This window comes from Macaca fascicularis, chromosome 8 (genome assembly GCF_037993035.2).
Source record: "Macaca fascicularis isolate 582-1 chromosome 8, T2T-MFA8v1.1".
Taxonomy (NCBI): Eukaryota; Metazoa; Chordata; class Mammalia; order Primates; family Cercopithecidae; genus Macaca; species Macaca fascicularis.
The window spans coordinates 78,724,345-78,750,312 of record NC_088382.1 but is presented as its reverse complement, the minus strand read 5'-3'; the positions used below and the strand labels follow the sequence as shown (position 1 = coordinate 78,750,312).

The following is a 25,968-nucleotide window of genomic DNA, read 5'->3' as shown; positions in this document are numbered from 1 at the left end:
ACAGTATGGCGATTCCTCAAGGATCTAGAACTAGATGTACCATATGACCCAGCCATCCCATTACTGGGTATATACCCAAAGGATTATAAATTATGCTGCTATAAAGACACATGCACACGTATGTTTATTGCAGCACTATTCACAATAGCAAAGACTTGGAATCAACCCAAATGTCCATCAGTGACAGATTGGATTAAGAAAATGTGGCACATATACACCATGGAATACTATGCAGCCATCAAAAAGGATGAGTTTGTGTCCTTTGTAGGGACATGGATGCAGCTGGAAACCATCATTCTTAGCAAACTATCACAAGAACAGAAAACCAAACACTGCATGTTCTCACTCATAGGTGGGAACTGAACAATGAGATCACTTGGACTCAGGAAGGGGAACATCACACACCGGGGCCTATCATGGCGGGGGAGGGGGGAGGGATTGCATTGGGAGTTATACCTGATGTAAATGACGAGTTGATGGGTGCAGCACACCAACAAGGCACAAGTATACATATGTAACAAACCTGCACGTTATGCACATGTACCCTACAACTTAAAGTATAATAATAATAAATAAATTTATAAAAAAAAAAAATGCCCCCCCCAAAAAAAAAATCACGAATAATCAGAGAAATGCAAATTAAAACCACAATGAGATACCATCTTACACAGAGGGTCTATTATTAAAAAGTCTAAAAACAATAAGTTTTGGTGAGGATGCAGAGAAAAGGAAACAGTTATACACTGTTAGTGAGAATATAAACTAATACAACATTTAAGGAAACAGTATGGAGATTTCTCAAAGAAAAATTCCATTAGATCCAACAATCCCACTACTGGGTATATCCTCAAAGGGAAATAAATCATTATATCAAAAAGATACACGATAGAACACTACTCAGCCATAAAAAGAATGAAGTCATGTCTTTTTCAGTAATGTGGATGGAACTGGAAGCTGTTATCCTCAGTAAAATAACTCAGAAACAGAGAATCATATACAGCATATTCTCACTTGTAAGTGGGAGCCAAACAACGGGTACCTGTGCACATACAGAGTGGAATAATATACATTGAATACTACAAAATGTTGCAGGGTAGGAGGGGGTAAAGGTTGAAAAATGACCTGTTGAGTACAGCATTCATCGTTTGAGTGATGGATGCACCAGAAGCCCAGACTTCACCATGCTACAATATATGCATGGATGATATCTGCACTTATGTCTAAATATATAAAAATAAGTAAATAAATACATGCAAGAAAATAAAAAAAATAAAAAAAATCTTAAGCATAATCTTAAGCATACTTTTAATATGATCTCTGTCTGATTGTCTTATTTCTTTCCATTCTCATTATGCTAATTCTAGTGTTTTTAGCATTTGCTGACTCTGTTGTTTTGCTATAACTTTTCATGTAGCTTGTAATTTGATTGAGAGCTCATCTTCAGCAGGAAGGATATCTAAATCTTTGGGAGTTCTAAATGCCCCAGTTCTTACATTTATATATGAGAGGACCCTGTGAATTTTAATGAAACTGGCCAATTGTTATTATAACTTGGGGTTTCTAGCAATACAAATAGTTTAAATGTGAACTCAATAACCAAACTACAGAGCTGAGAGTTTGATTCCCTATGTATAATTTTATATTTTTCATTCAAAGTCTAGTTCCAATAGCAAATTTCATGGCTTGTTCCACAGTTGGAGAGCACAGGTATTTTGTTTCCCTTTTTATACCTGAGGCAGCCCTTGCAGGTGACAGGCTCTATACAGTGTCACCATCTCAATCTCCCTGCCTTAAGGAGACCCAGGGCCAAATCACCTATTGTTACAGACACTGAGACCTCAGGAAGAACTAGGACCCAAACTCAAGGGGGGAAGTCTTAATGTTTTATAACAGCATTAGCTTTCATCTGTAACTATGTTTATTATTTGTTTATTTGGGACATTTGTGTTATTTTGTTGGTTTGGTTGGTTTGTTTTTTGTTTGTTTGCTTGTGTGTTTGTATCTTGTTTACTTGTGTTTTTAAAAATCTAAAATGTAACTAGAGGGTACTGACTAAATTTATTCTAGATGTTTTATGTCTTGATTTTGTAAGCATTGAACCAACAGTCTGGAGGACCTGTCTGATATTGTTTGGCTCAGTGTCCCCACCCAAATCTCATGTCAAATTGTAATTGTCGTGTGTCAGAAGAGGGGCATGGTGGGAGGTAATTGGATCATGGGTGCAGATAATCCCCCTTGTTGTTCTCATGATAGTGAGTTCTCACAAGATCTGATGGTTTAAAAATGTGTGGCTTTCACTGCTCTCTCTCTCTCCTAAGAAAGTGCTTGCTTCTCCTTCTCCTTCTGCCATGACTGTAAGTTTCCTGAGGCCTCCCCAGACATGGGGAACTGTGAGTCAATTAAACCTCTTTTCTTTACAATTACCCAGTCTCAGGTAGTTCTTTATAGCAGTGTGAAAACAGAATAATAGACTGTCTTTCATGTCTTCTGCATGTATCTTTCTTCAAATTTCAGCATTCCTTTTGCTCCAACATCACATTTTATACTCAAACTTATTTATAGATAAGGAAAGAAGCCTAGAAAAAGAACACCCAAAGTTTAACAGTACTATGGAGCTGACTCAGAAAACACAACCCTCTGATTCATTGAACTTTTTCTTCTAGTCATCAACTTTTAGAATAAGTAAATATTACCAGACAAAGTATGAAAAATGCAGAATTCAGAGTCCCAGCCACAGAGATTCTGATTCAGTAGGTCTGAAATAGAGTCCCAGAATATGAGAATTAAACAAGTACCTCGGTAGGTTCAAATATTTGGAATTTGATTTGTTTAGTGACTTCAGACCATAATTTGAGAGACAAACACACCTGGCACAAGTTTTTTCACACTTGAATTTATACTTTTTAATTAAAAGCAGAGTAAAGAAAAAAATCTATTTAATCAAAGTTTTGCTTATCTTGCTTATAAAAAGTTTATAAAGCTCCCTATTTAATTGTTCACAATATCTTTTCCTAAAGGTGCTCATTTATAAAAATTTATTTGAGCTAAGTCTTATTTTTAAATGATGCAATAAGAAATATGGACTACCCGTGACATTATTTGGAAGCTTTCTGCCAAGATGATCTTGTCTCAAGAGAAATTAGACAATTCCATAAAATTACGTAGGCATAATTTATAGAAAGCTGAGTCAAGAAACAGGTGTTGTTGAAATGATAAACTTGTCATCTTCCTCACTCATAAGTTTCTAGAATATGAGTCTGTAAACTCTAAATCAGATACTGGGCTCATAAAGATTTATGTCATGTATTTCCTTTTCCTGAGAAAGAGGTAGATGATCTACAAATATCTAGCCAGCTGTTCTACAAACCACATGCGTTGACTGAAATTATCAGTGGAGATGCCAATGTTTCAGTGGCTCCAATGTATACATGTCCCAGCACCTGGTTGATGGAAGCCACTCTTACTTGCATCTCTGTGCTAGGAACATGGCTACAATGCTAACTAGCGTTCCATTTCCAGATGGCTCCCATTACCACCCAATTATTTTAAACCCTGATTTTATTTCAAGCAATTTACCATTGTCAAGGGTCATCTCCCAGTACAACATTGCTAAGATCAAATATTTTTGGTTCTAGGTCTACGGTTACAAGAGTTCAGGAATGGCCTTTCTTAGAGTGATTGATAGACCATTTAGCAAAATTCATGGATAGACTATAAATCCAATATTAAAATTTTAATAAAAGTATACGTAACTTCTATAACAGTTATTCATAGTTACAATAGTTATTTTTGTTTTATTTTTTAATTTCTAACTGTCCTGATAAACAAGTTGGAAAAAGCAAATAAATCTATTCATTCATTTGCTCATTCATTTACTAATTCTTCTGATATTTATTGAAGGCTTATTTTGTGTTTCAGTAAGATGAAAAACGGAATGGACTCTTTCACTCAGATAACTTGCACCCTAGTAGAAGAGAAGAAAATCAAAACTTATTGCCAAAATATTGTAAAAATATAAACAGAAAGACAATGCATATTAGGAGAAAGTTCTAGGGATTTGCATATCCTTTACATGATTAGGCTATGTTTTCGACTCTTAATATTGTTTGGAGATATATGGATTTAAAGAAAGAAAAAATTCTAAATTTGAAATTGGATAAATATACTATTTTGATGGATTCTTTTCTTGTCTAAGTTTTAGTTCATTATAAAATACAGCATATTCATATAACTAACATGCTCCACATTCTATAGGATGTTGTTTACCAGTTTTGCCCATTTTGGGCACCTCTTGTAGGATCTAACGGTAAAACTAGCACACTTTCCTATATTGTGTTTATACAATACACACACTCAGTGCTTGAAGGTTTTTTAAACACGAAATTTTCGAAGGCCTCAAAAGAATTTGGTGAAAAATCACTACAGCCAAAGTCTAGAATGAGAGGTTATGTATATTTAAATATGTAGGAAGATGAAGGGATGTGAGTGTATGTTCATTTTTTCATAAAACTTTTGGGCCACTATTAATACTTTCAGATTTGGGGATTCTTTTCTCTGTATCCCATAGTATTATATTTTCTAGACTATTTTACTTAGGAGTCCCTGCATTAAGGGACTTCCAAAATACTCTTTGCTTTTGTACTTGCTTAAAGTGCATTCTACTTTCTGCGTCTTTATGGGTTATTTTCATTTTTTTAAGAAGGAGTCTTGTTCTGTTGCCAGGCTGGAGTTCCTTGGCATGATCTCGGCTCACTGCAACCTCTACCTCCCAGGTTCAAGCAATTCTCCTGCCTCAGCCTCCCTAGTAGCTGGGACTACAGGAGAGCACCACCACGGCCAGCTAATTTTTGTATTTTTAGTACTGATGGGGTTTCACCATGTTGGCCAGGATGGTCTCTATCTCTTGACCTGGTGATCTGCCCGCCTTGGCCTCCCGAAGTGCTGGGATTACAGGGGTGAGCCACTGCACCCAGTCTATTAGTTGTTTTCTATAGAAGATGGGTGCTGTTTTCCCTGAATAGAATCTATAAAGTACCACTGTGTTTTTTACTCTATTTCTGGATGTGACAGCTGAGTGAATCTTGGCCTCCATCCTCCTCCTCTAACCTGAGCACTCACTCTCAGGCCTGTGCTCCCTCTGACCACATAAGCCCACAGTATGGTGAAGTGGGATAAGAACATTTAAAAATGGTTTTTAACCTGGAAGTGTAATTTCCTGGAATCCCCAGATGCATGATTATAATGCTACCTGTGTAACATATAAGTATTTCTCATGGTTACGGCTCAGAAGAATTATTTATTCATCACATTGCACCAATTATCATGAGGGCTACATTATCACATACAATTGTTATTGCTCTCTGAGGGCTACCACTAGAAAAATAAATAAATAAAATTTGATACTAACTTCTCAGTCAGATTTCTGGACCCATATGACTTACAATTTCAATAAACGCTGGAGAGCATGCACTGAGTCATGGCATTAGTAGAGTAATTCCTTCCTCATTATTATTAGAATACGGTGACTTAAACCAAGAGCCATTAGTCTATTTGTCTTCAGTTATCTTACAATATTAACTGGTTTTGTGAACTTAGAACAGTGTTTACATATGTAAATATCTTCATTTAACTAATGAGTATAATTTCATATATAATAATCAGCTGGTCCTGACATACTTTGAAATTTTGAAAATAATTATAAATTATCACTGGTATAATTGTAGACTATTCATAGAAGATTCATAGTCCAACTAGACAGTCTATGTTGGTCTTTAGGAAGAATAATTACTTTTTTTTCCCAGAAAGTTGGTTTATGAGTCTCTGTACCATGATTAAGATGTTACTGAATGAAGACATAGACCTGAAGGATAGCTTGTCTTTACCTGTTCTTCCTAATAGAATCTGGGATTTTTTTTTTTTAATAGAAGTGGTTTATTGCTATGAAAGTGAAATACCTTTATTATGGATTTCCTTCTGGTAAAAGAAATTTGTCAATAAACCATAGTGTCTACTCACGTTTCTCCTGTTCTGCTTCCACTCCTTCACTTTCTGTGTCACTTGGCAAGATCCATGGTTGATGAACTACCTGCAGTTGCTTTAAGGATTCATCCTGCCAAAGAACAAATTGATTTTAGATTAAACTCTGTTTTGATATCGTGAACATTAATGTGGGTGATTACTTCAATCTTTATGAACTGCATCTTCAAAAACTTCAGAATAATTTCCTCATTAAAAAAAGGAAAGCTCTAAGTTTAACTTCATTTTCATGTCATAGATGAACTACAAACTCAACTCATTTTTTACATTCTTCTTTTAATAACATTTAGAGTAAATAAATATCTGAACTGTATTCCTCATGAATTAATATTTTTACGGAAATGTTGACACTCATTCTTGGAAACATAATTATGAACTATTCAATATAAACTTGCATAAAACATGCCTCTTTACCATCAAGGTTTCAAATTCCCTTTAATGAGAATGAAGATGAATGGGATTTAGAGAACATCTTCAATTTTACTCTCCTAGTATTACTTCACTGCCTCCTTCCTCTTCTCACTTTCTAAAGTTTGTTAACATATTTCTCATATACTTCCTTGCTGCTCCTTCCCTTCTGTCATTGAACTAAAGCAGATCCTCATTATCTCCCACCGTGACTGTAGTAATAGCCATCTGGGAAACTTTCCAGGATCATGTATCATATCCTGTCTAATTCTCCCACCAGTCACCTGCCAGAGCACGCTTTTTAAGATGCTATATGATGTAATCACTACCTTGCTTATAATTTTTCAGTGTCTCTATCATTATTCCCTGGGTAAGATTTAAACTCAAAGCCCTGCATGATCCATACTTGTCTAACATGTTCTATCACACTACTCTCTCAGGCCCACCTTGACCACTCCAGCTATAATTAACTGGTAGCTCTACAGTGCATTTCCTTATCTGTCTTAAACATTAACACTCTTCCTCCAAAGCTCGAGAGTCACTTCTACTGGAAGTCTTCCCTGATCCTGCAAGGCAGAGTTACTACTCTATTCCTCTATGTGCCTATTATACCAATAGAATAATACCATGTAAAACTTATACCTTCATCTCTTCCTTCCTCAAAAAGAATAAGAAAGGTCCTTGAGGTCATAAATAAATTTTTTCACCTATGCATTCCTAGCATCTATTATATCCTTTGCACAAAATAGGGACTTACTGGGTAAACATTCATATAGGAGGAAGTAAGGAAGAAAAGAAAGGAGAGGATGAAGGATAAAAAGGAGGGAGAGGGGAAAGATGGTTCTCCTCTATAACAAAATAACAACTTTAAATTTAGTGAGCCATGACTCAAGAACATGTTTTCAAACATATTTTGAAAATGAAAAACATAAAATCAATATGATCTGTCAGTTCACTCTTTATCGCTCAAATTCACTCATCATCTCTACCCTCTTTCAATTATATTTTTCTCCAGTATGAGATATTGTGCTTTATTTTTATTCAGACAAATGCTAACAAGGTAAAAATAAAGTTCCACAACATTTGATATTTAAGAAACATGACACCACCAGTCATTAAATGCCAACTTTGTTTAAAACAGTTCATTTATGAGATAAATATTCTATCTGCTATGCCTTTCATTTTGATATCAAATTCTGGAGACGTTCAGCCCCAATCTAGAGTTTCAAAACAGCACAATTTTCTAGAAGTTTGGAAGTGGAGTGGTGGGTTGGCTGTGTGATGCACAGGATATATTTCAGGGCAGTAAAACTATTCTGTGTGATATTATCATGGCAAATGCAAGACATTAAGCATTTGTCAAACCCATAGAATTTTATAGCAGAGCATAAACTTTAATGTGGGCAAATGAAAAAAATCAATTAGTAAGTTGGGGAATCCCAGAATGAAACGCAATATACCAAGAAAGAAAGAACATAAATGTGTTACAGATGTATGAAACAACCTCACCGAAGGGGGAGGAAATAAGGTGCTAACCTAACTAACTTTGAAAATGAGTGGAGTTTGTAAGACCAAAGGCTAAAGGAACTATACATATGCACTGTACTCTAGTTGATAAACCTGCTTTCCATGGGCATACAAGTTAACAATTCTGAAACAACTATATATGTACTCTGGAAATGAACAGTAAAGTAAATGGATGATGGGAGCCAGATTTCTCACTGCTGGTGTGGCAATTTACAGATAAGCAGGGAAAGAGGCTAGAATGATCCATGCATAAGGTATTAGAGTTGAAGACGTCAGTATGAATTCGTGTTTACCTTACTATATATACAGATGGCTACACATATAAATGTTGATATATATTTCTATTTATTTATTTATTTATTTATTTATTTATTTCTGAGACAGAGTCTCACTTTGTTGCCTGGGCTGGAGTGTAGTGGTGAGATGATGATGCACCTCAACCTCCAGGGCCCAAGCGATCTTCCTGCCTCAGTCTCCCAAGTAGCTGAGATTACAGGTGTGAGCAACCATGCGTGGCCCATATTCATGTATATGCATATGTTTCTCTACTCTGGCAGCTGAGAAGACTTAGAAGCAATGACACTCAGTAGCAATTAACACACCTACCACCCCAATCTTGGTTTCAAAAATCATTCTCCAATGAAAGAACCGGGATTTCTGGATAAATGATTGGACCCCCTAGGACTGAGGGAGGAAATGTACAAGATAAGGTGGAACATCTGGTAGCTCAAGAAAAAAAAAAGCAAGAAAGTACTCAAACACACACACACACACACACACACACACACACACAATTATGGAAGTATGTAAGTAAAAAAGATAAGGGACTAACTGAAAAAGCTGTCAGTAGCCAAAGCTAGAACAATTTGAGCAACAAAATAAATAAGCCAGTATTGGGTCATTATCCAAAATATGCAATAAATATCTGTAATTCCATACAGATAAAAATAAATGTTCAAATAAATACATGAATGGATGAGAATAGGCAAATATGTAGACAGGAGCATTTCAAATAATTTATGTAGATTCTCCACCCTTAAGGATGTGGAGAAAAACTTCCCACTTTTTAAGTGTGGGCTGTGTTTAGTGACTTTCTTTCAAACAGTTCAGTAGGGATAGGGAAAGGATAAAAGGAACTTCACGGTGAAGAAACCTGACAAACCTTATCTCCAGCCAGGTGACCAAGGTCAACATAAACAGTAATATGGCATATTGATAGGATGTACACTTAACAGGATACGATGAAAATTAAATTTTACCTCCGTGGTCTTCCTCCTAAAAACACATTAACCCAATCTAATTATGATGAAAATATCACATAAATATCAACGGAGGAACAATCTGCAAAATATCTGAGCTGCACTCCTGAAAGCCACTGCGATCTTTAAACACAGGGAAAGCTTGGTTGTGAGAAAGGGTCACAACCAAGAAAAGCCTAAGGAGACACAATGAGTAAATGTAATGTGGATCCTGGATGTGATCATGGAAGAGAAAATGACAGGAAAAACTGGTGAAGAGCTGCACACAGTACAGATATGGTTACTAACAATGTATCAATACTGGCCTGTTAACTGTCACCAGTGCCCCATACTAACAAAGTACCAGTAATAGTTAAAACCGAGGAAGAGCCATAGCAACTCTCTGTATTATCTATCTAATAATTCTGTACATCAAAACCTGTCCTAAAAACGTTTATTTTTAAAATTGAAAGTGTGAACCCTAAATATCCGAGATGGTTTTGGTTAATTTAGAAAGTTTATTTTGCCAAGGTTGAGGATGTACGCCTGTGACAGCCTCGGGAAGTCCTGGTGACATGTGCCCGAGGTGGTCGGGGAACAGCTTGGTTTTCTACATTTTAGGGAGACATGACACATCAATCAATATATGTAAGAAGTACATTGGTTCCATCCAGAAAAGTAGAGACAGCTCCGGCGTGAGGCAGGGAGGGGCTTCCAGGTCTCAGGTAGGTAAGAGATAAAAAGGTTGCATTCTTTTGAGTTTCTGATAAGGTGTTCCGAAGGGGGCCAATAGATATGCTTCTATTTCAGTGAGCAGCGGGATGGTTTTGAACAGAGTGGGAGGCAGGTTTGCCTTGAGCCATTCCCAGCTTGAGTTTTCCCTTTAGGTTAGTAATTTTGGGGCCCGCAAATTTTCCTTTTACAAAAGAAAGCAAAACCAAATTTCAAAATATTTCTTTTTTTCTTTCTCTCTTTTTTTTTTTTTTTTTTTTTAAGACGTGTTCTCTATTGCCCAGGCTGGAGTGCAGTGACACAAACATGGCACACTGCAGCCTCAGATGTCCTGGACTCAAGCCATTCTCCCCTCTCAGCCTCAGGAGTAGCTGGAACTACAGGCACGTGCCACCATGCCTCAATAACTTTTTCTTTTTTTTTCTTTAACTCCTTGTAGAGACAGGGTCTCTCTCGGTTGCCCAGACTGGTCTTCAACTCCTGGGCTTAAGCCATCCTCCCACCTCTGCCTCCCAAAGTGCTGGGATTACAGGCGTGAGCCACCATGCCCAGTCTCAAAAGTGATTTTCATTTTAAAAATAAAAGCACAAGGTTTTTAGCATAAGCAGCTCTTAAAAATGGTCTGTTAATTGGATTAAAACTTAAATTCCTATCATATGAGAAGATAGGCTCCACAGTGGAAACTCATTGTCCCAGGGGTCAGAAGGCACAGCATTTTATCCTGGTGAATCCAAGGCATGTAAAATTCTCTTTTGGGATAGAATGAGATAGTTACCAGATTAGATGATCTCTTGTACTTCCTAAGTAGTATCTATCTAGGTCTGGATTGCTTTAGATAGCAGAAGGTGAGAGGCACTAGACGGGCTATTGCAGGAAAAGTCAGCAAAAAAAAAAAAAAAAGATACTCAATCTTGGAATATACCATTTAGTGTTTATTGTAAGGACTTAACTTGATTTTTTAAAAATTTATTAATTACTAAATTTGGTCTTGCTGAGCTATACCCAAAAAATAGCATAAGTGTAAAAAATTGTGGATTTAAAATTCCATAGCTGTGTAGAAGATAACAGAAGTAAAATTTCAGAAATGTTTATTTAACAGAGAGGGAAATCACACAGCTGCAGTTTTTAAAAAATGGAACACAGTCTCTGATGTTCAAAGAAGAAATATGAAAAATAGACATTTTGGATACATAAGGGAAAATGAAATTGCTGAAGTAATTCCTTTAAAACAGAAAAATTTAAAGTGATCATGAAAAAGTGTTTTTAATTTAAAATATTTTAGTTATTTAGCTTTTGGATTGAAATACTGAAATTTGTTTTCACGAAAAAGATATGAGTAATAAATCAATTGTGTTATTATTTTCCCACAGTAGTTCAGAATATTAAGCAATACTACCGATTGGTTTTTGGTTTTAATGGCTTTATTCCTGAACAGATAAGCAGCATTCAACTGTTCTCTATTTAATGCAAATTGCATAAAGTACAAATGGAACTTGGTAAAATATGTAGTTTGGGAAGAACTTTAAAATGTTGAATTATTGGAATCATAAAGATAGTACAAATATTACTGTTAATGGATGATTTAAATGTTTTACTTTGGTTTCCCCTGGAATAGAGCTAGTAATATAATGCACCTGTTCACTTTATCAGTGCCAACAGGCAGCACTATGTATGCCTAAAGCTCAGCCCATAAGGCTACATATAATTCTTTTTGATGGGGTCAAGGAGCTAAAATCTTGAACATTTTAAAATACAAAAGCTGACGCGTCCCTCTTTGCCAACTTATTCAAATATACATTTTCCATAAGAATATTAAACTGTATCTGAGTGTAGTACAAACGTTTTTATATTCCCAAGAGCAACTTTTTTGTGTTACTTTTAGAAGAAATGCTATTCATTCTTTTTCTAAAACACTTTCACCATAATGATAGCAAATGTACAGGGATTAGGAGTGGTGGGAAATAGTGATATTTATCACATGGAAAATGGTTGCTAGTTCTGAATCAATATATTATTCTATCTGCTAACATAATAAGTGCTTTACAGACTTCAACAGCATTGTTGATCCACATGAAGAGCTTATTTTTAGATTCTCTAAATGCAACCAATCAGTGATTTATCATATGTGGCCCTGAAAGTTCAGTGTATTTCAAGAAAAAAAAATTACTTCTTTACTTCTTTGCTCAAACTTCTACCATTGGCTACTTTAGTTCTGAATCAACTAAGTATTAATTTTCATTTGGTATTAGTATGTCACTAATGCACAAAACATCAGTTTCCATCTTTCAAAATGTTTTAATCACTTTAACTTTACTTCTATAACCATGGAATCCCTATAAAATAAGGTTCCCTGAAGCACAGTACATATAAAACAAAGTCACGCTCTGCTCTGGATACATGTAATGGACTGCTTCCACTGCCAAAGAATTAATCCTTCCATTAAAAATCACTTCCATTAAAATGAAATTCCCTTTATATAATGTACAAGCTAAATTTGTAAAGTTCGTAAATAACTTTCTTTTTGCATTTGTTAATGAAATGGTTCATATTATCCATGGGGTGTGTGTGTGTGTGTGTTTAGAGATGGGGTTTCACCATATTGCCCAGTCTGGTCTCTAACTCCTGGACTGCAATCTGCCCACCTTGGCCTCCCAAAGTGCTGGGATTACAGGCATGAGCTGGGGGATTTGTAAGTGACTGATACTTATGAAGCCTATTTATTTTGGGAATTGTAAAAGTTACTTAAGATTAGGAACTATTAGTATAAATTAATAGAATCTGGGAAAATAAAAGAGATAGAGTAATAACGAAGTTATGAAAATACGATCGGTTGTGAAAAACATTACAAAGTAAATGCAAAATACTTAAATACATTTATTTGACTATTTTCCTCTCCTACACTATATATTGGGATTGTACTTCACCTTCTTTTCCAACTCGTTCCACTTGGTGGCTTTTCTTTCCAAGGAAGTTGTAGTATGAATTTGTAAAAGATGTAGGAAAAAAACCAAAAGATGATTGGGTTTATCAATGAAAAACAAGTCATTTTTCGAGCATGCCCTTCCAGTTATCTGATTTTACAGAAGCTCTGGAACTTTCATTGACTTTAGCTATTTTACAACTATGGAATTTGTAGAAAATGGCAGCAGTGTAAATGCTTCTTGTCCATATAAGTGCAAATCGTGTCCATTGGAATGCAATAGATTGTTGTCCTACGGATAGTGATTAAATTTGCCAATTTTTCCAACTATTTATAATGTCATTTCAGCATTCCTTTATGACTATGTAAGTGAGGGTTTAATTCTTCTTTGAACTCATTGGAATGCTTTATTTGTTCTCTCTTTATCAGTTAAATAAATCTTTCGCATATATTCATTTTATATCTGTCTGAGTGCCATGTTACAACTTTTTTAAAAGTTATGATTTAGCATGTCTCTGTTCTTAATGAATGTTAGTGGCAAAACAGGATTTTCTTGAAAAAAGGTCTTCATTTCTCAGTTTTCTAAGTAAAATAAAACTATGATAATTAATAATAATTATTTAAAATTTAAAAAAGTAAACCTTCATGAATGATAAAAAGTAATTTTTCTCTTATTGATTACGGGGAATAATGTCATACACTCTCCATCAGAAGTAGAATTGAAACTTCTTTACGCCACAGATAGCAGAATACTACACACGAGAAACAAGACAAGCAGGCCAAAACTGGCATCCAAAATGATTCCACGATATTGTGATGCACAGAATTGATCCCCTTTCTGGTTCAGATGGCACATCTGGTAAAGCCAACCTCAACAGGCTTTGAAAAGACCTGTCTGGTGCTTTTAATTCTGTTTGACATACTGAGAGATTGTGAAGCTGCCACACTGCCAGTAAATTCGTACTCCCATGCATATTGCCTCTGGCCCTCACCAACTAACTTCCTAAGGGTGTGAGGAATCTCAAATGAAATCACTGACTTCAGTCTAGTTCTTTGTGACTTCTTAGTCATTTAAATTGACAATACTTACCTGATGCATATATATTTAAATTACTACATTTCACTAATGATTAAGGGATTTTTAACCAGTATACTACACTGCTTACCAATTACTCATCTGAGGGGTGTGTGTGTGTGTATGTGTGTGTGTATGTGTGTGTGTGTGTGTGTTTCAGAGACAAGATCTTACACTGTCATCCACGCTGGAGTGCAGTGGTGAGATAACAGCTCAATGCAGACTCAAACGCCTGGGCTCAAGCAATCCTCCTGCCTCAGACTCCTGAAGAGCTGAGACTACAGGTGTGTGCCACTATGCCTGGCTAACTTTTTTTATTTTTTGTAGAATCAGGATCTCACTATGTTGCCCAGGCTGGTTTTGAATTCCCGGCCTCTAGCAATCCTCCTGCCTCAGTCTCCCAAAGTTCTAGGATTACAGGCATGAGCCACCAGCTTGGTCCTGGTAATGTGATATTTTAAATGGATTAACTTCTCTACAAAAATTATGACAATATAGATTTGGAACTGATTGAATTTGATAAGTTATTTTAAATTATACACTTTTTAAATGAATGTTAATGTAATCCAAAAACTAAGATTTCTATGATGTAAAATTATTCCCACCTTGAGTTATCAAGTGTCTTAGATGTAAAAAGCATGTAATATTTTTAAAAATTTAACTATCTGGGCTATTTTGAGGACAAAGAAATGTAGGCAATTATAAAATATTTCATTTTTTATTTGGTCAAAACCACAAATCTTAGTCAAATAATACATTAAAAAATAGAAGATGTTGAATAAAAGCTCCATTTTAGCTTTACTTTTAGAGAAGACCATATCATCTCTGTAGTTTTGATTCAGATCTAAACAAAATTGTCTAATTTCATGTGGTTATGATTCTGTCTCATTATAAAACTAGATGAAAAAAAGAGAGTTTAATCTGCAAAGAGTTGTTCAAACTTTAGTAAGAAATGTTAAATATATTAAAAATGTAAACACTATGGTTTATTTGAGTTTCATTGTGTACTAAATAAAAGCAAATGCTTGCTAGCTCAGTTTTAGCCTCAATGCTTCTAACATTTATAAATACTGTTTTTTATTGTTTACCATTTCTACTAACATGAAGAAAAAAGAAAAAGTGAGATAAAAGCCTGAGTGAGAAAAGACAAAAGACTGTCATGTTATGGCTCACATTCTAAACATGTTCTCCATGGAGAAGAGTTTAAGTACATATATATTTTCTAATACATAAATGGATTGTCTGTGAGAAAAGCCAACTAGTAGTAAGTTAATAGTTTACTAATTAAGGTCTTAGTTTTACTGTAAAGAATGGTCATCTGTTGGCTTAAGAGCGAGCTAAAATCTCAGTATAAGTCAATAATAAATGAAAATACTGAGCAATACTGAACCCTAAGAAAGGCAGTTCACATGTTTTGCAAAATTCAAACTGAAAGCGAGTAATGAATCTCAAAAACTGGAGAGATTTTATGTATTTTATTTCAGACAAAAAATTATTATTGAGAGTAGATGAGTAAGCAAGATATAAATTTATAAAGGTTTTCTCTTCACCTATTTTATATGAAATTGGAGATTTTTAAACAAAATTGGGAGTTTTCATGATGCACACAGTTACTCCCTAGAAAGAACGTTGGAAAAGACACTTTACAGCAGAGCTTCTTGGCACTTAGGATGCTTTTGAATCAAATGGAGATCATGTTAGGATGTTGATTTTGATTATATGGGTCTGGGCTGAGCCTCAAGATTTTGTATTTCTTACAAGCCCCCTGATGATGGCATTGTTGTAGTCAGAGGACCACAGTCTGAGGAACAATAGCCTTTAAGTACTTTAAGTGAAAAGGCACAAATTCTCAACCTTCTTGCCACATTGAGCATTTACACTTGTGTACAACATGTACATTTACATTGCACATTGGTAATTATGAAGAAAATAAGCCTGTTTTTCTTGGATGAGAACTACAAAATTAGAATAAGACTTATTCTTAAGTTCTATCATCAGTAGGCAGCCCATGTCTTGGCCCAGCTCCTCAGTGCTCTCCAGGTGGGAACATGAGGTTAGACGTAGACAGAACATATTACAAGAGGCATCAGCCATCCCTCTTGTGGGGGTGGCCTATCACCCACAGATCCACTGTTAAGTGGGGAATGCTGAACCAAGAACTTGGGCAACCACAAAATCCTTGTAGGCGATTCTTAACATCACCAAACTGTTGCCCAGTTCCCTCCACCTGTAGCGGATTTAGATAGCTAATTTAGTGGCCACGGTGGTCTGGCTTCAGGCCAAGTTTTATGAGCTCTGCCCACTGGTTTCTCTGAGAGTTCCGAAATAGTTTCCCATCAGTCCAAAGTTCTATGACACAGATGACCCTTGGATATCTCCAAAAATAATAAACCCAGAAGTTTAAAAAGTTTCCAAGTGAAATCTACCATATGTTTAATTGTTGGGATAGCCCTTTGCATAATGGCATGTGTGAATATCATCCCCAATGACCATTTGTCCCATGAATGGATCCAGACCTAGTATAGGTTGTTTTTTCAATAAGAACAATGGTTGTGTCTTTTTTTGTGTACATTCCAATGTAAACTACGTGATTCTCATTTATTTGAACATCAACAAATGTTTGTGTATCTAAATATATATTAGTACCATGGTTTATGCAGTTTTACTTTAATGTTCAGGGTCACTGAACTGATATACAGTATCTTTCTCCCAATGAGAACCAAAAACAGTTTTGCTAACATATTATTTATTTTCTGGTTTTTGTGGACATGACCATTGAACACATACAGACTAGAAACCCTACAGGCAGATGGAGAAAGCCCAAGTGAGTGCTTCATCCTGTATCATAGACTGATTTCAGACTACATTATAAAGCAATCTTAAAACTCACTTCTTCCATGTAGTTTTTCAGTGAGTGTCCAGCTCCACTGGAGGCTTCTCCCTAGAGGTAAAGAGGAAGAGGGTTGAAAAGGTCAGGAGAAGGAGAGAAAAAGAATGAAAGAATCATGGAGAGTGAGATCTGAGAGCAACATCAAGTATTTGCTATTCTCCCACCTTTTCAGTTGATACTTGTGGGATTGTTAGTTTGCCAACTTCTTACTCTTTGAAAAAGATAAGAAATTTTATAAAACAACAATAAATCTTTCAAGTTTTTTAATATATTTTATTTTAAGTTATGGGATACATGTGCAGGACGTGCAGGTTTGTTACATAGGTAAACATGTGCCATGGTGGTTTGCTGCACCTATTAGCCCATCACCTAGGTATTAAACCCCACAGGCATTAGCTATTTATCCTGATACTTGCCCTCCCTCCACCACCACAACAGGTCCCAGTGTGTGTTATTCCCCTCCCTGTGTCCATGTGTTCTCATTGTTCAGCTCTCATAAGTGAGAACATGCCATGTTTGGTTTTCTGTTCCTGTGTTAGTTTGCTGAGGATAATGGCTTCCAGTTCCATTCATGTCCCTGCAAAGGGCATGATCTCATGTGGATCTTAATTCATGTTAACAAATGAGCAGCTAGAGTAACTAACTAAATCTTGGAACAGAATGCTAAACAAATTGTATAACATTTTCTGTTATTAATGTTATAAATAGAGTCTTATAATTAGATTAAGGAAAGAAGTCACAAATTCTATATTCTACAAATGTGTGAGGATCTAAAACATGGACTTAAAAATATTTTTTAGATAGAGGACAGACCATTAACCTTTATATCCAGACTTTAGATTAAGTCTTTCTTAACCTATTAGTATGTAATTAGTGAATTCTCCATCATCTGTGTCTTTACTAGCACTTCACTGAGCACTAGTAATCAGATTCAAATCGTTGAAATTTATAAAATCAAATTAAACATATATCCCAAACTCATCTAACATTGGTGATTAAAATTGTCAAACAACTTGGTGCTTTGGATAAGTTAAGCTTTTATACTCCGTGACGAGAGACGTTTGGAAATAAATTCTGAAATATCATGAAATTATAAATTCTAGGACACTGTATGTTTTTAAAAGATAATTAAATAAATGTGCTAAAAGTTTATATTTGTTTCTACAGAATCTTTATAACTTTCCAATGACCGACACATATATTATCTCATGGAGAGCAAGACAACCTCAGGCCAATTTAGTACTTAGGGAAACTGAAGCCAAGAGGGGTAGAGTGAAGTGCTCTAAGTAAGGAGAAAGGAGGAGCATTGTGTGTACTGAATTCTAGTCTGACACTCTTCTCTTTTTTTTTTTTTTCTGAGCTCACTGCAACTTCCGCCTCCTGGGTTCAGGTGATTCGCCTGCCTCAGGCTCCAGGGTAGCTGGGACTACAGACATGCGCCACCACGCCCAGCTAATTTTATTTATTTATTTATTTATTTTTGTTGTTGTTGTTGTTGTTTTAGTAGAGACAGGGTTTCATCATGTTGGAAAGGGTGGTCTCAAACTCCTGACTTCAGGTAATCTGCCTGCCTCAGCCTCCCAGAGTGCTGGAATTACAGGTGTGAGCCACTACACTCGGCCTAGTCTGACACTCTTCTATGTCACTGAAATACAACAATTTAAAACATACACAATTAAATTCATTTTAGTTTTTTTTTAAAAAATTGTGATGTATTCTTGCAAGCACTTGGGGGAAGACAGGAGGAGGCATGCACATGTCAAAACAAAAATTGAGCTAGAAATAAAATGCTGGTATTCCCCAAAACTTAGAAATCCCAGGTTAAATCACAAAGGTGGTAATATTTCTTCCTAAATCATATTTCTACTGGCAAAACGTTAATATGCCGTAGTTTAAATGTTTCCAGATGCTTCCAAGCTTGTAGGATTTTCAATGGATAAGATCGTGAGAGATAAGATAGTTCTATTTGCTTAAAGCATGAACTATTGGGAAAAATTAAGTTCATATAAATCCCTCAAGCTGTGAGGAATTTAACTCAAAGCACACAGAGAAAGCTGAGAACTTATTTCAGATAAACTGTTTCTTAGAGGTGAACTTGCCACACTGTCTCACCCTCATTCGGACAACTAATCTGGGAGTGCCATGGGCTCTTTCATGACAGAACCAGTCAATCCTCTATGTGCTAATCATCCTTTCTCCTCTGCCTGGGTGGCTAGGAGTAAGAGAATGCGGCAAATTGCTCGGAGTTACAGATGTGCATTCTGGAGCAGCCAGCCTGGGAGGCTTGCCTGGTTGGCCTTTGCACATCCGAGGACTAACAGTGAGAGATGCTGGAGAGCAGTTTCTGGGAGCTCACTGAAGAGGGCAATGTGTTTCCTTGGAGCTGGAGTGCGTGGTTTTTCCCATTTGTCTGGATATTTGCAGTCTTCTGCTAAGACCTGGTGATGACCGTGGGTTTTCTTAATGATTGAATATAAATAAAGCAAGCTTCTTGACAGTCTTGCTTCTTTCCTTAGTGTCAGTGTCATATCTGCACCACAGGAAAGGAGAAACCTACACAATACCATTTGTTTCAAGGGCCATACAACCAGTTTAGTTGTAATTGCCATTCAAAAGTCACTGAAATGGGTGACACCAATGAATCAGGATCATAAAGCAAAAGACTCTCAGAGGGGCTGGTATGGTGGCTCATGCCTGTAATTACAGCAGTTTGGGAGGCCAAGGCAGGTGGATCACTTGAGGTCAGGAGCACAAGATCAGCCTGGCCAACATGGTGAAACCTCGTCTTTACAAAAAAAAAAAAAAATACAAAAATTAGCCAGGCGTGGTGGTGCACTTGTAGTCCTAGCTACTTGGGAGGCTGAGGCAGGAGAATCACTTGAACCTGGGAGGCGGAGGTTGCAGTGAGCCGAGATCGTGCCACTGCACTCCAACCTGGGCGACAGAGCAAGACTCCATCCCAAAAGAAAAAGTAAAAATTTAAAAAAACAAAAACAAAAACACTCTTGGAGGAAAATAGAGAAAAAACTAACATTTTGAAGAATGCAAGTGTGGCACAAGGCCAAGTGGACACAACAAAGAAGAAGGCATCAGGATCTCTGATTCGTAGGGTCAGAAGAGATGGCCCCAGTCAAGAGACTTGATCCAATAAGTCTATCTCAGGTTCCCCATTTCCAACACCGGACCAGTGAAATGCCAGCATTCCCTCCTCCCTCTCACTGGGATCACTAATGAAATAGAATCCCCTACAAAGCACAAAGCTATCAGTTTCAGTTGTCCTTTTCTTAATTTTAAAGAACTGGTATTTTAAATTTCAAGTCATCCTAGCAACATAATATTTGGTAATTACCTGGGAATGAATAAAAAATGCCATAATGCAATTTCCTTTGAAAAAAAAAAAAGAGGGGGAGAAGATACAAGGAGAGGCAGATGGGGCATGTGTAGGAGGAAAAGGAAAGAACACATGGAAATTATGTCTTAGAAGAGAAACAAGAAGAAAGGAAGGAAGAAGGAAGGAAGGAAGGAAGGAAAGAAAGAAGAAAGAAAGAAAGAAAGGAAGGAAGGAAGGAGAGAAAGAACAAAGAAAGAGAAGGAAGGAAGGAAGAAAAGAAAGAGAGAAAGGAAAGAAAGAAAGAAAAGGTCTTTCTGAAATATGGTTTCACTTATGAGTTTTTAATATAATCACAGTTGAGATAAGTGTTTAAATGTAAATTAGAAAATATTAATGTATTATAAACTCAGGGAAAGGGGGACAAAGAGGCTGATGTGATTACTGCTTAGTATATGGCATGGGACGATGGCTGTCGGAGATGAAGGCTCTTTTTGTCCCCCTGGTTATTATATAGTTAAGGAAACATTCTCAGTGAGATGGAAAATCATAGAGAGTGAGGTAGAACTAGAACCACACCGTCCTCCATCCATTGCCATTTTTATTATACTATGCTTCTCTTGTTTCAATCAGTAAGTATTTTCTATTCATCTTTCACTAATTCTTAGACAAAATGCAAACAGACTGGCACTTGCGTGTAGGGTACATTTATTCACAAACATCATATGTCTAAGACTGCCGATGTTAATTCTCTTTTAAAAAGTTCCATGAGAAACCTACTTCTACCAGAATAATTTTTCTTTTCATCTGTTTTCCAAGGAAACTAAACAATAATTCTAACCTACAGAGCACTCTCTCTTAAGAACTACCTGAGGTATTTGGAACCCATGGAAGAATGGGAGCTCGATATGAATGGCCAGGGCATTTCTAACCCAAGGGGGTCATAAAACTTCACCCATCATTTTTTCCACAGGTATTTATTAAGCACTTGTCATGTGCCATATACTGTGTTAGGTGTTGGGACAAAGAGCTGAACAAAAGCTAATTACTACTATAAAAAGTTTACTTTGAAAACACATATACAAGTGATTAGAATACAAAGCAAAAGTTATTTGCCACAGGTAAGATCAAGATGCTTTGGGAAAAAGTCAGAGGAAAGACATCTAGTCTTTCTTTTTTTTTTTTTTTTTTTTAGCACACATGTATTGAGCACTCCAATGGGCTGGGGAACTGTTGTAGCCTCTGCGTACCTGTGAGGAAGGAGACAAAGTGGAGCGAATAGCACCTGAGCAAAAAAAAAAAAAAAAAAAAAAAAAAAGGGTCTAGCCCTGAAGTCTTAGTCATTAGTCCAGATAAATGAGCTGCTTAAGGAGGAAGACTCACATGAGGAAGAAGGAAAATTTGGGGTAAAGGCCCAGACACAACTGAAGAAATATGTGAAACCACAAGCATTGCAATGAAGAACACCAGTTATACCACTCACTGAAATGTGTGCTCTATATTCAGATATAGAGATATCAACGTCTTGTATCACTTCCTAATTTCATACTATAATTTCCTGTAATGCAGCTGCTAATATGATGGTTATATGTTGTGTTTTCTCACTGCATTATTACCTAGAGTAACCACATTTATGATAGATGATGAAGAGATCGAAATTCAGCTTTCTGAACTCAACAACCTCTATAGGCAGCAGCTACTACTCATGTCCAAAAGAACAGGCAGTGATTTATTTCCAATTAATGAAAAACTAGGTACAGTGGTTTAGAAACTCAAAAATTTTTGGAAAGCTCAAGTCTTTGAAATTATTGATGTATCCAATACATTGTTACGTTTGTTTTCAGACCTACATATATGCCAGATACTGTTTCTGTTTAGTTACCACCAATGTTTTTCCATATTATTTACAATGTTTTTGAAAATTTGCCCACAATCTTCCAAATAAATATAGCATCAACACAGACCACATTTCTCTGAAAATGACCACCTTTACTGGTAGAGAAAATACTTTATAAATTTAGCATTGCTAAGGACAAAAACTCAGTGGCATTTTGAGATAAAATGTTGATTCATTCTGCAGTATCATTTTTTCCAAGATTTTTATGTTAAGATAAACAGTTCCTTTAGTGGTTAATGCCTTTGCCTTAAAAGGATGAAAACGAGAAGGAGCAATTATGTGACTAATGACTAAAATGTAACACTAAGAATGTTAAATTTTGAATGACTTAAGACATTTTAGTGTTCTTTCCTATTTTCTCAAAAGTGACTATTAGCTGAAAAAAAAAGCCATTTTTATTTTTCTCTTTCCTTCACTCCCATGTGAAAAAGTGGGAGGGCAAAGCCAGGAAAAAGGGGCTCCATATTTGGAAGAGTGGTGACTTTTATCAGTGGGTGTTGGACAAGAAAAGGGACAGAAGGAGAGAACGTAACTGTAAGAATGAATGGCTACTATTAATTATTTGTAATTGCATGGACTTAGAAATAGACTAAAGTATATATTATTGGTCAGCTGACTTTAGAAAGATCCATTTAACATTGAACTAGTCACTGTGCCAACATGTATGTTCCTTAATATTTGTTGATTACATCAATAAATAATATTATTTCACTATTATGTACAAAAAATAGTATTCATTCATTCTTTCTAAAATGCTTTAATGTGTCAAAACAGCAAATTATTAGCCATTATATCTTAGAGAGTTACAACTTTTCTTCTGAAGCTGGGTTTCTTCAGCTATGAGGTATTGACAATAGAACCAGAGGGTTGTGTTTTATATAAGATAATGAATTAAAAAGAGTATTAAAAACTTGAAAGATTTTGGCAACTGGAAAGTATGGTATTATTATTTGGTAAATATGTGTACCACTATTGACCTATTCATCATTGGTTTTTCCGTCTCCTGCCTTGGCAAACTATGTACAGCTCTGCAAACTTGCCAGTTCTCTCCTGTCCCCCATCTACTTGGGAACTTCTTCCTTGTACTTCTACCTTGTCTTTCAAGTCAGAAAGCCATCCCCGGTTCCCCTCACTCAAATCTTCATGTGCTCCCTTGAGACTATGCTTATCCTTATCAGAGTACATTTCGCGCTCACTGGTTACTTTCTACATCTTTTCTACTTAACTGTGAGTTGTTGGAGGGCAAAAATTATTTTTAATTAATATTTGTTTTCCAAATCTGGGAACAGGGTCTGGCGATATAGATAAAAATTAAACGTCTGAAAAATAAATAAATGAAGGAAAACAAATTCTAGATCTTAGCTGACTCTGGATGTATACAGAATCTATACAAATCATAAAGTTTGTAGTAGGAAATAGTAGGAAAAAAGAGCTAAGTCACTTTAAAAATTGGTGGATAGATATTGTTGCTGAATGTGCAATAAACTCACTGAAGAAACTGCTGATTACTTCGAGTTTTGTAAGTAATTATTGAATATAACTTTCACCTTGAACTGAGAAAAATATATATTAATATGTGTATTTTTTTTTTTGGAAATTTAATGCTATGAATGAGTATTACCTTTGTAATACTAAAATATGAAAAGATTCAAAATGGCCTTTTAAAAAATAATAAAATATAGACTAAAAGCAAAAACCGTAAGGAGAAACAAACCAAAATAACGCCTTAAAATAACTAGAAACTGAAAAAGAGGGAAAGTTTAAAAATTAAAAAAAAAAAGGTTTTTCTTTAAAAAAAAAATCTTAGGGAAAGTGACAAACATTGAAGATAGGCAGAGGAGACCAAATATAAGGATAACAGAAGATCTTAAGAAAGAAAACAAAAAGCAAGGGAAAATAATTACGCAAAAAGTTCTAATTCAAGAAAACTTTCCTGAAATTAAAAAAAAGAAATTACATACTGCACTACATGCCTGACAATAATGAATCAAAATGACTACCACATGATATATTCTAGCAAATCGATTGTATTTTTTTAATAAGAAAAACGTCTTTTAAGGATCTAGACAAAAAAGACCACATGAGTTTTAAAGAGAAAATATTTATATTACCATCAGACTTTTATAGCAGTGATTTATGCTGGAAGAAGAATGAAGTAATATACTTAAACTAAAAAAAGAGTGTGAACCCAGTGATCTAGTAGGGAAAGAGCTCTAGAAAGCCAAAATGCCTAGGTACGAGAACTGGTGGTATTAACATGCAGTTGCTTGCACAAAGACCACGTGACAGCCGAAGAGAATGTATTATGCAGAGGCTATATCCTGTGACATTGCGAATTTCATATGACTCTTACAAATTGCAAGAGAATGGTGAAAGCATATGCAAATAATTTGTTTTCAGTATCCTTATTGTTAGATGTATCAGTATTTTTGTTCTGAGACTACCATGCATGTAATATGGAATAAAACGAGTTATTATGAGGTATTCTAATTCTAGAGTCACTTTATCATAGAGAACCAGAATTGTTGGTATGGAAAAAAGAGGAGGTAAAGATACAAGAAAGGAGGTTAAATGAAAGTCTTAGTATTTTCTAATTTGAATTAAAAGTGTTGATGTGAACTAACTGTCCCCTGAAAAGAGACAGAAATAATGACACACTCAAGGGCAATGAGCAGCCCTGGTGACCAGACTGGCACCTTGAAATATCACTTCTTACTAAAATAAGCTAAGACTTTTAAAAAAATCAGCCATTTTCAAAAAATGGCTGATTCCATGTGTAGGGCAGAAAATACACAATATAAGCTTGGCGCATCCTGTACCACCCAATAGCGAGTAAGCTATCAGAGACTACCAGGGGCACTGAAAATATGACTCATAAACAAACTTGAAGGAGCTCTCATGAGCCAAAGATGGGAAGATTTGAGCTTAGCAATGATAATAATTGTCATGTGTTGTGATGTATCAACTAAGTTTAACAAAAGTAAGAGTTATCTTCAGAAACTAATAGAGAAATGATTCGTTATCTTGAACACTGGTAAATAAAAAAGAGAAATCAAGCAAGTACCCTACTTTCCTACCAGAACTGTATTACTGGCTCACCAAAGTGAGGGAAAGGATTCTTAACAAAAGTATTCCACCTAATAAATAAAAAAAGAAATGATAGAATAGAATATCACCAAATAAATAGCTATCAGTATTTAGTATCACTGGCTGCTAAGATGATAAAATGAGAAACAATCAGATATTAAATAGCCATGCCAGCTAGGTGTGGTGGCACTTGCCTGTAGTCCCAGCTACTTGGGAGACTGAGGTGGGAGAATCGCTTGAGCCCAGGAGTTAGGGTTCAAAGTTACAGTGAGTTATGATTGTGCCCTTGCATTCTAGCCTGAATAACAGTGAGATCCCATTTCTATGAATGAATGCATTTATGAATGAATGAATGGTCATACCAAAGAGGAGCTTTATTTTATTTCTGGATAATTTTCAGAAAAATATAGAGAACCGAAGGAGCACGTTGAATTGCACCAAGAATATAATGGTAGTAAAATCCAGACTGTGGAAATATTACAGGTCAAATGTCCTGTATTCTTTAACAGATAAACTGTAAGCAAATGCAAAGGGATGGAGGAGGCACCTATAGACTGAAAAATCTTAAAGGATGTGCCAGAATTTTTAAATTGGCAAGGTTAACTTTGGGGTCGATGCATGCATATTTAGGTGATACAACTATTTTTTAAATGCAAGTAGTTTATTTCTGTAAAAGTTAGAATAGAGTTTATTTGCAGTGGGAAGTAGAGGTTGTGACTGGAATACTGATAGGTTTTCTTAGTTGTCTGGCAAAGTATTATTTATTTATTTAGAGACAGAATCTCGCTCTGTCACCCAGGCTGGAGTGCAGTGGCACGATCTCATCTCAC

General features: G+C 35.8%; 1 protein-coding gene across 17 annotated transcripts in view; it reads right to left on the bottom strand.

Moving 5' to 3' along the window:
* The window catches only part of C8H8orf34 (chromosome 8 C8orf34 homolog), a 496,138-nt gene that overhangs the window by 32,887 nt on the left and 437,283 nt on the right, over positions 1-25,968 (bottom strand). For 9 of the 17 annotated variants that reach the window (XR_012416463.1, XR_012416464.1, XR_012416465.1 and 6 more), the window contains 2 exons: positions 16,827-16,877; positions 6,016-6,109 (listed from right to left, as the gene is read on the bottom strand). Coding sequence is in view for 13 of the 17 variants with exons in the window: in XM_005563491.5 (XP_005563548.2) it covers positions 6,016-6,109; positions 16,827-16,877 (145 nt within the window). In the remaining 4 variants the exon portion in view is untranslated. Of the gene's footprint in view, positions 1-2,693; positions 2,757-6,015; positions 6,110-16,826; positions 16,878-25,968 lie in introns of those variants that run through there. The other 8 variants (XM_065519322.2, XM_065519324.2, XM_065519327.2 and 5 more) reach the window with 4 other exon arrangements.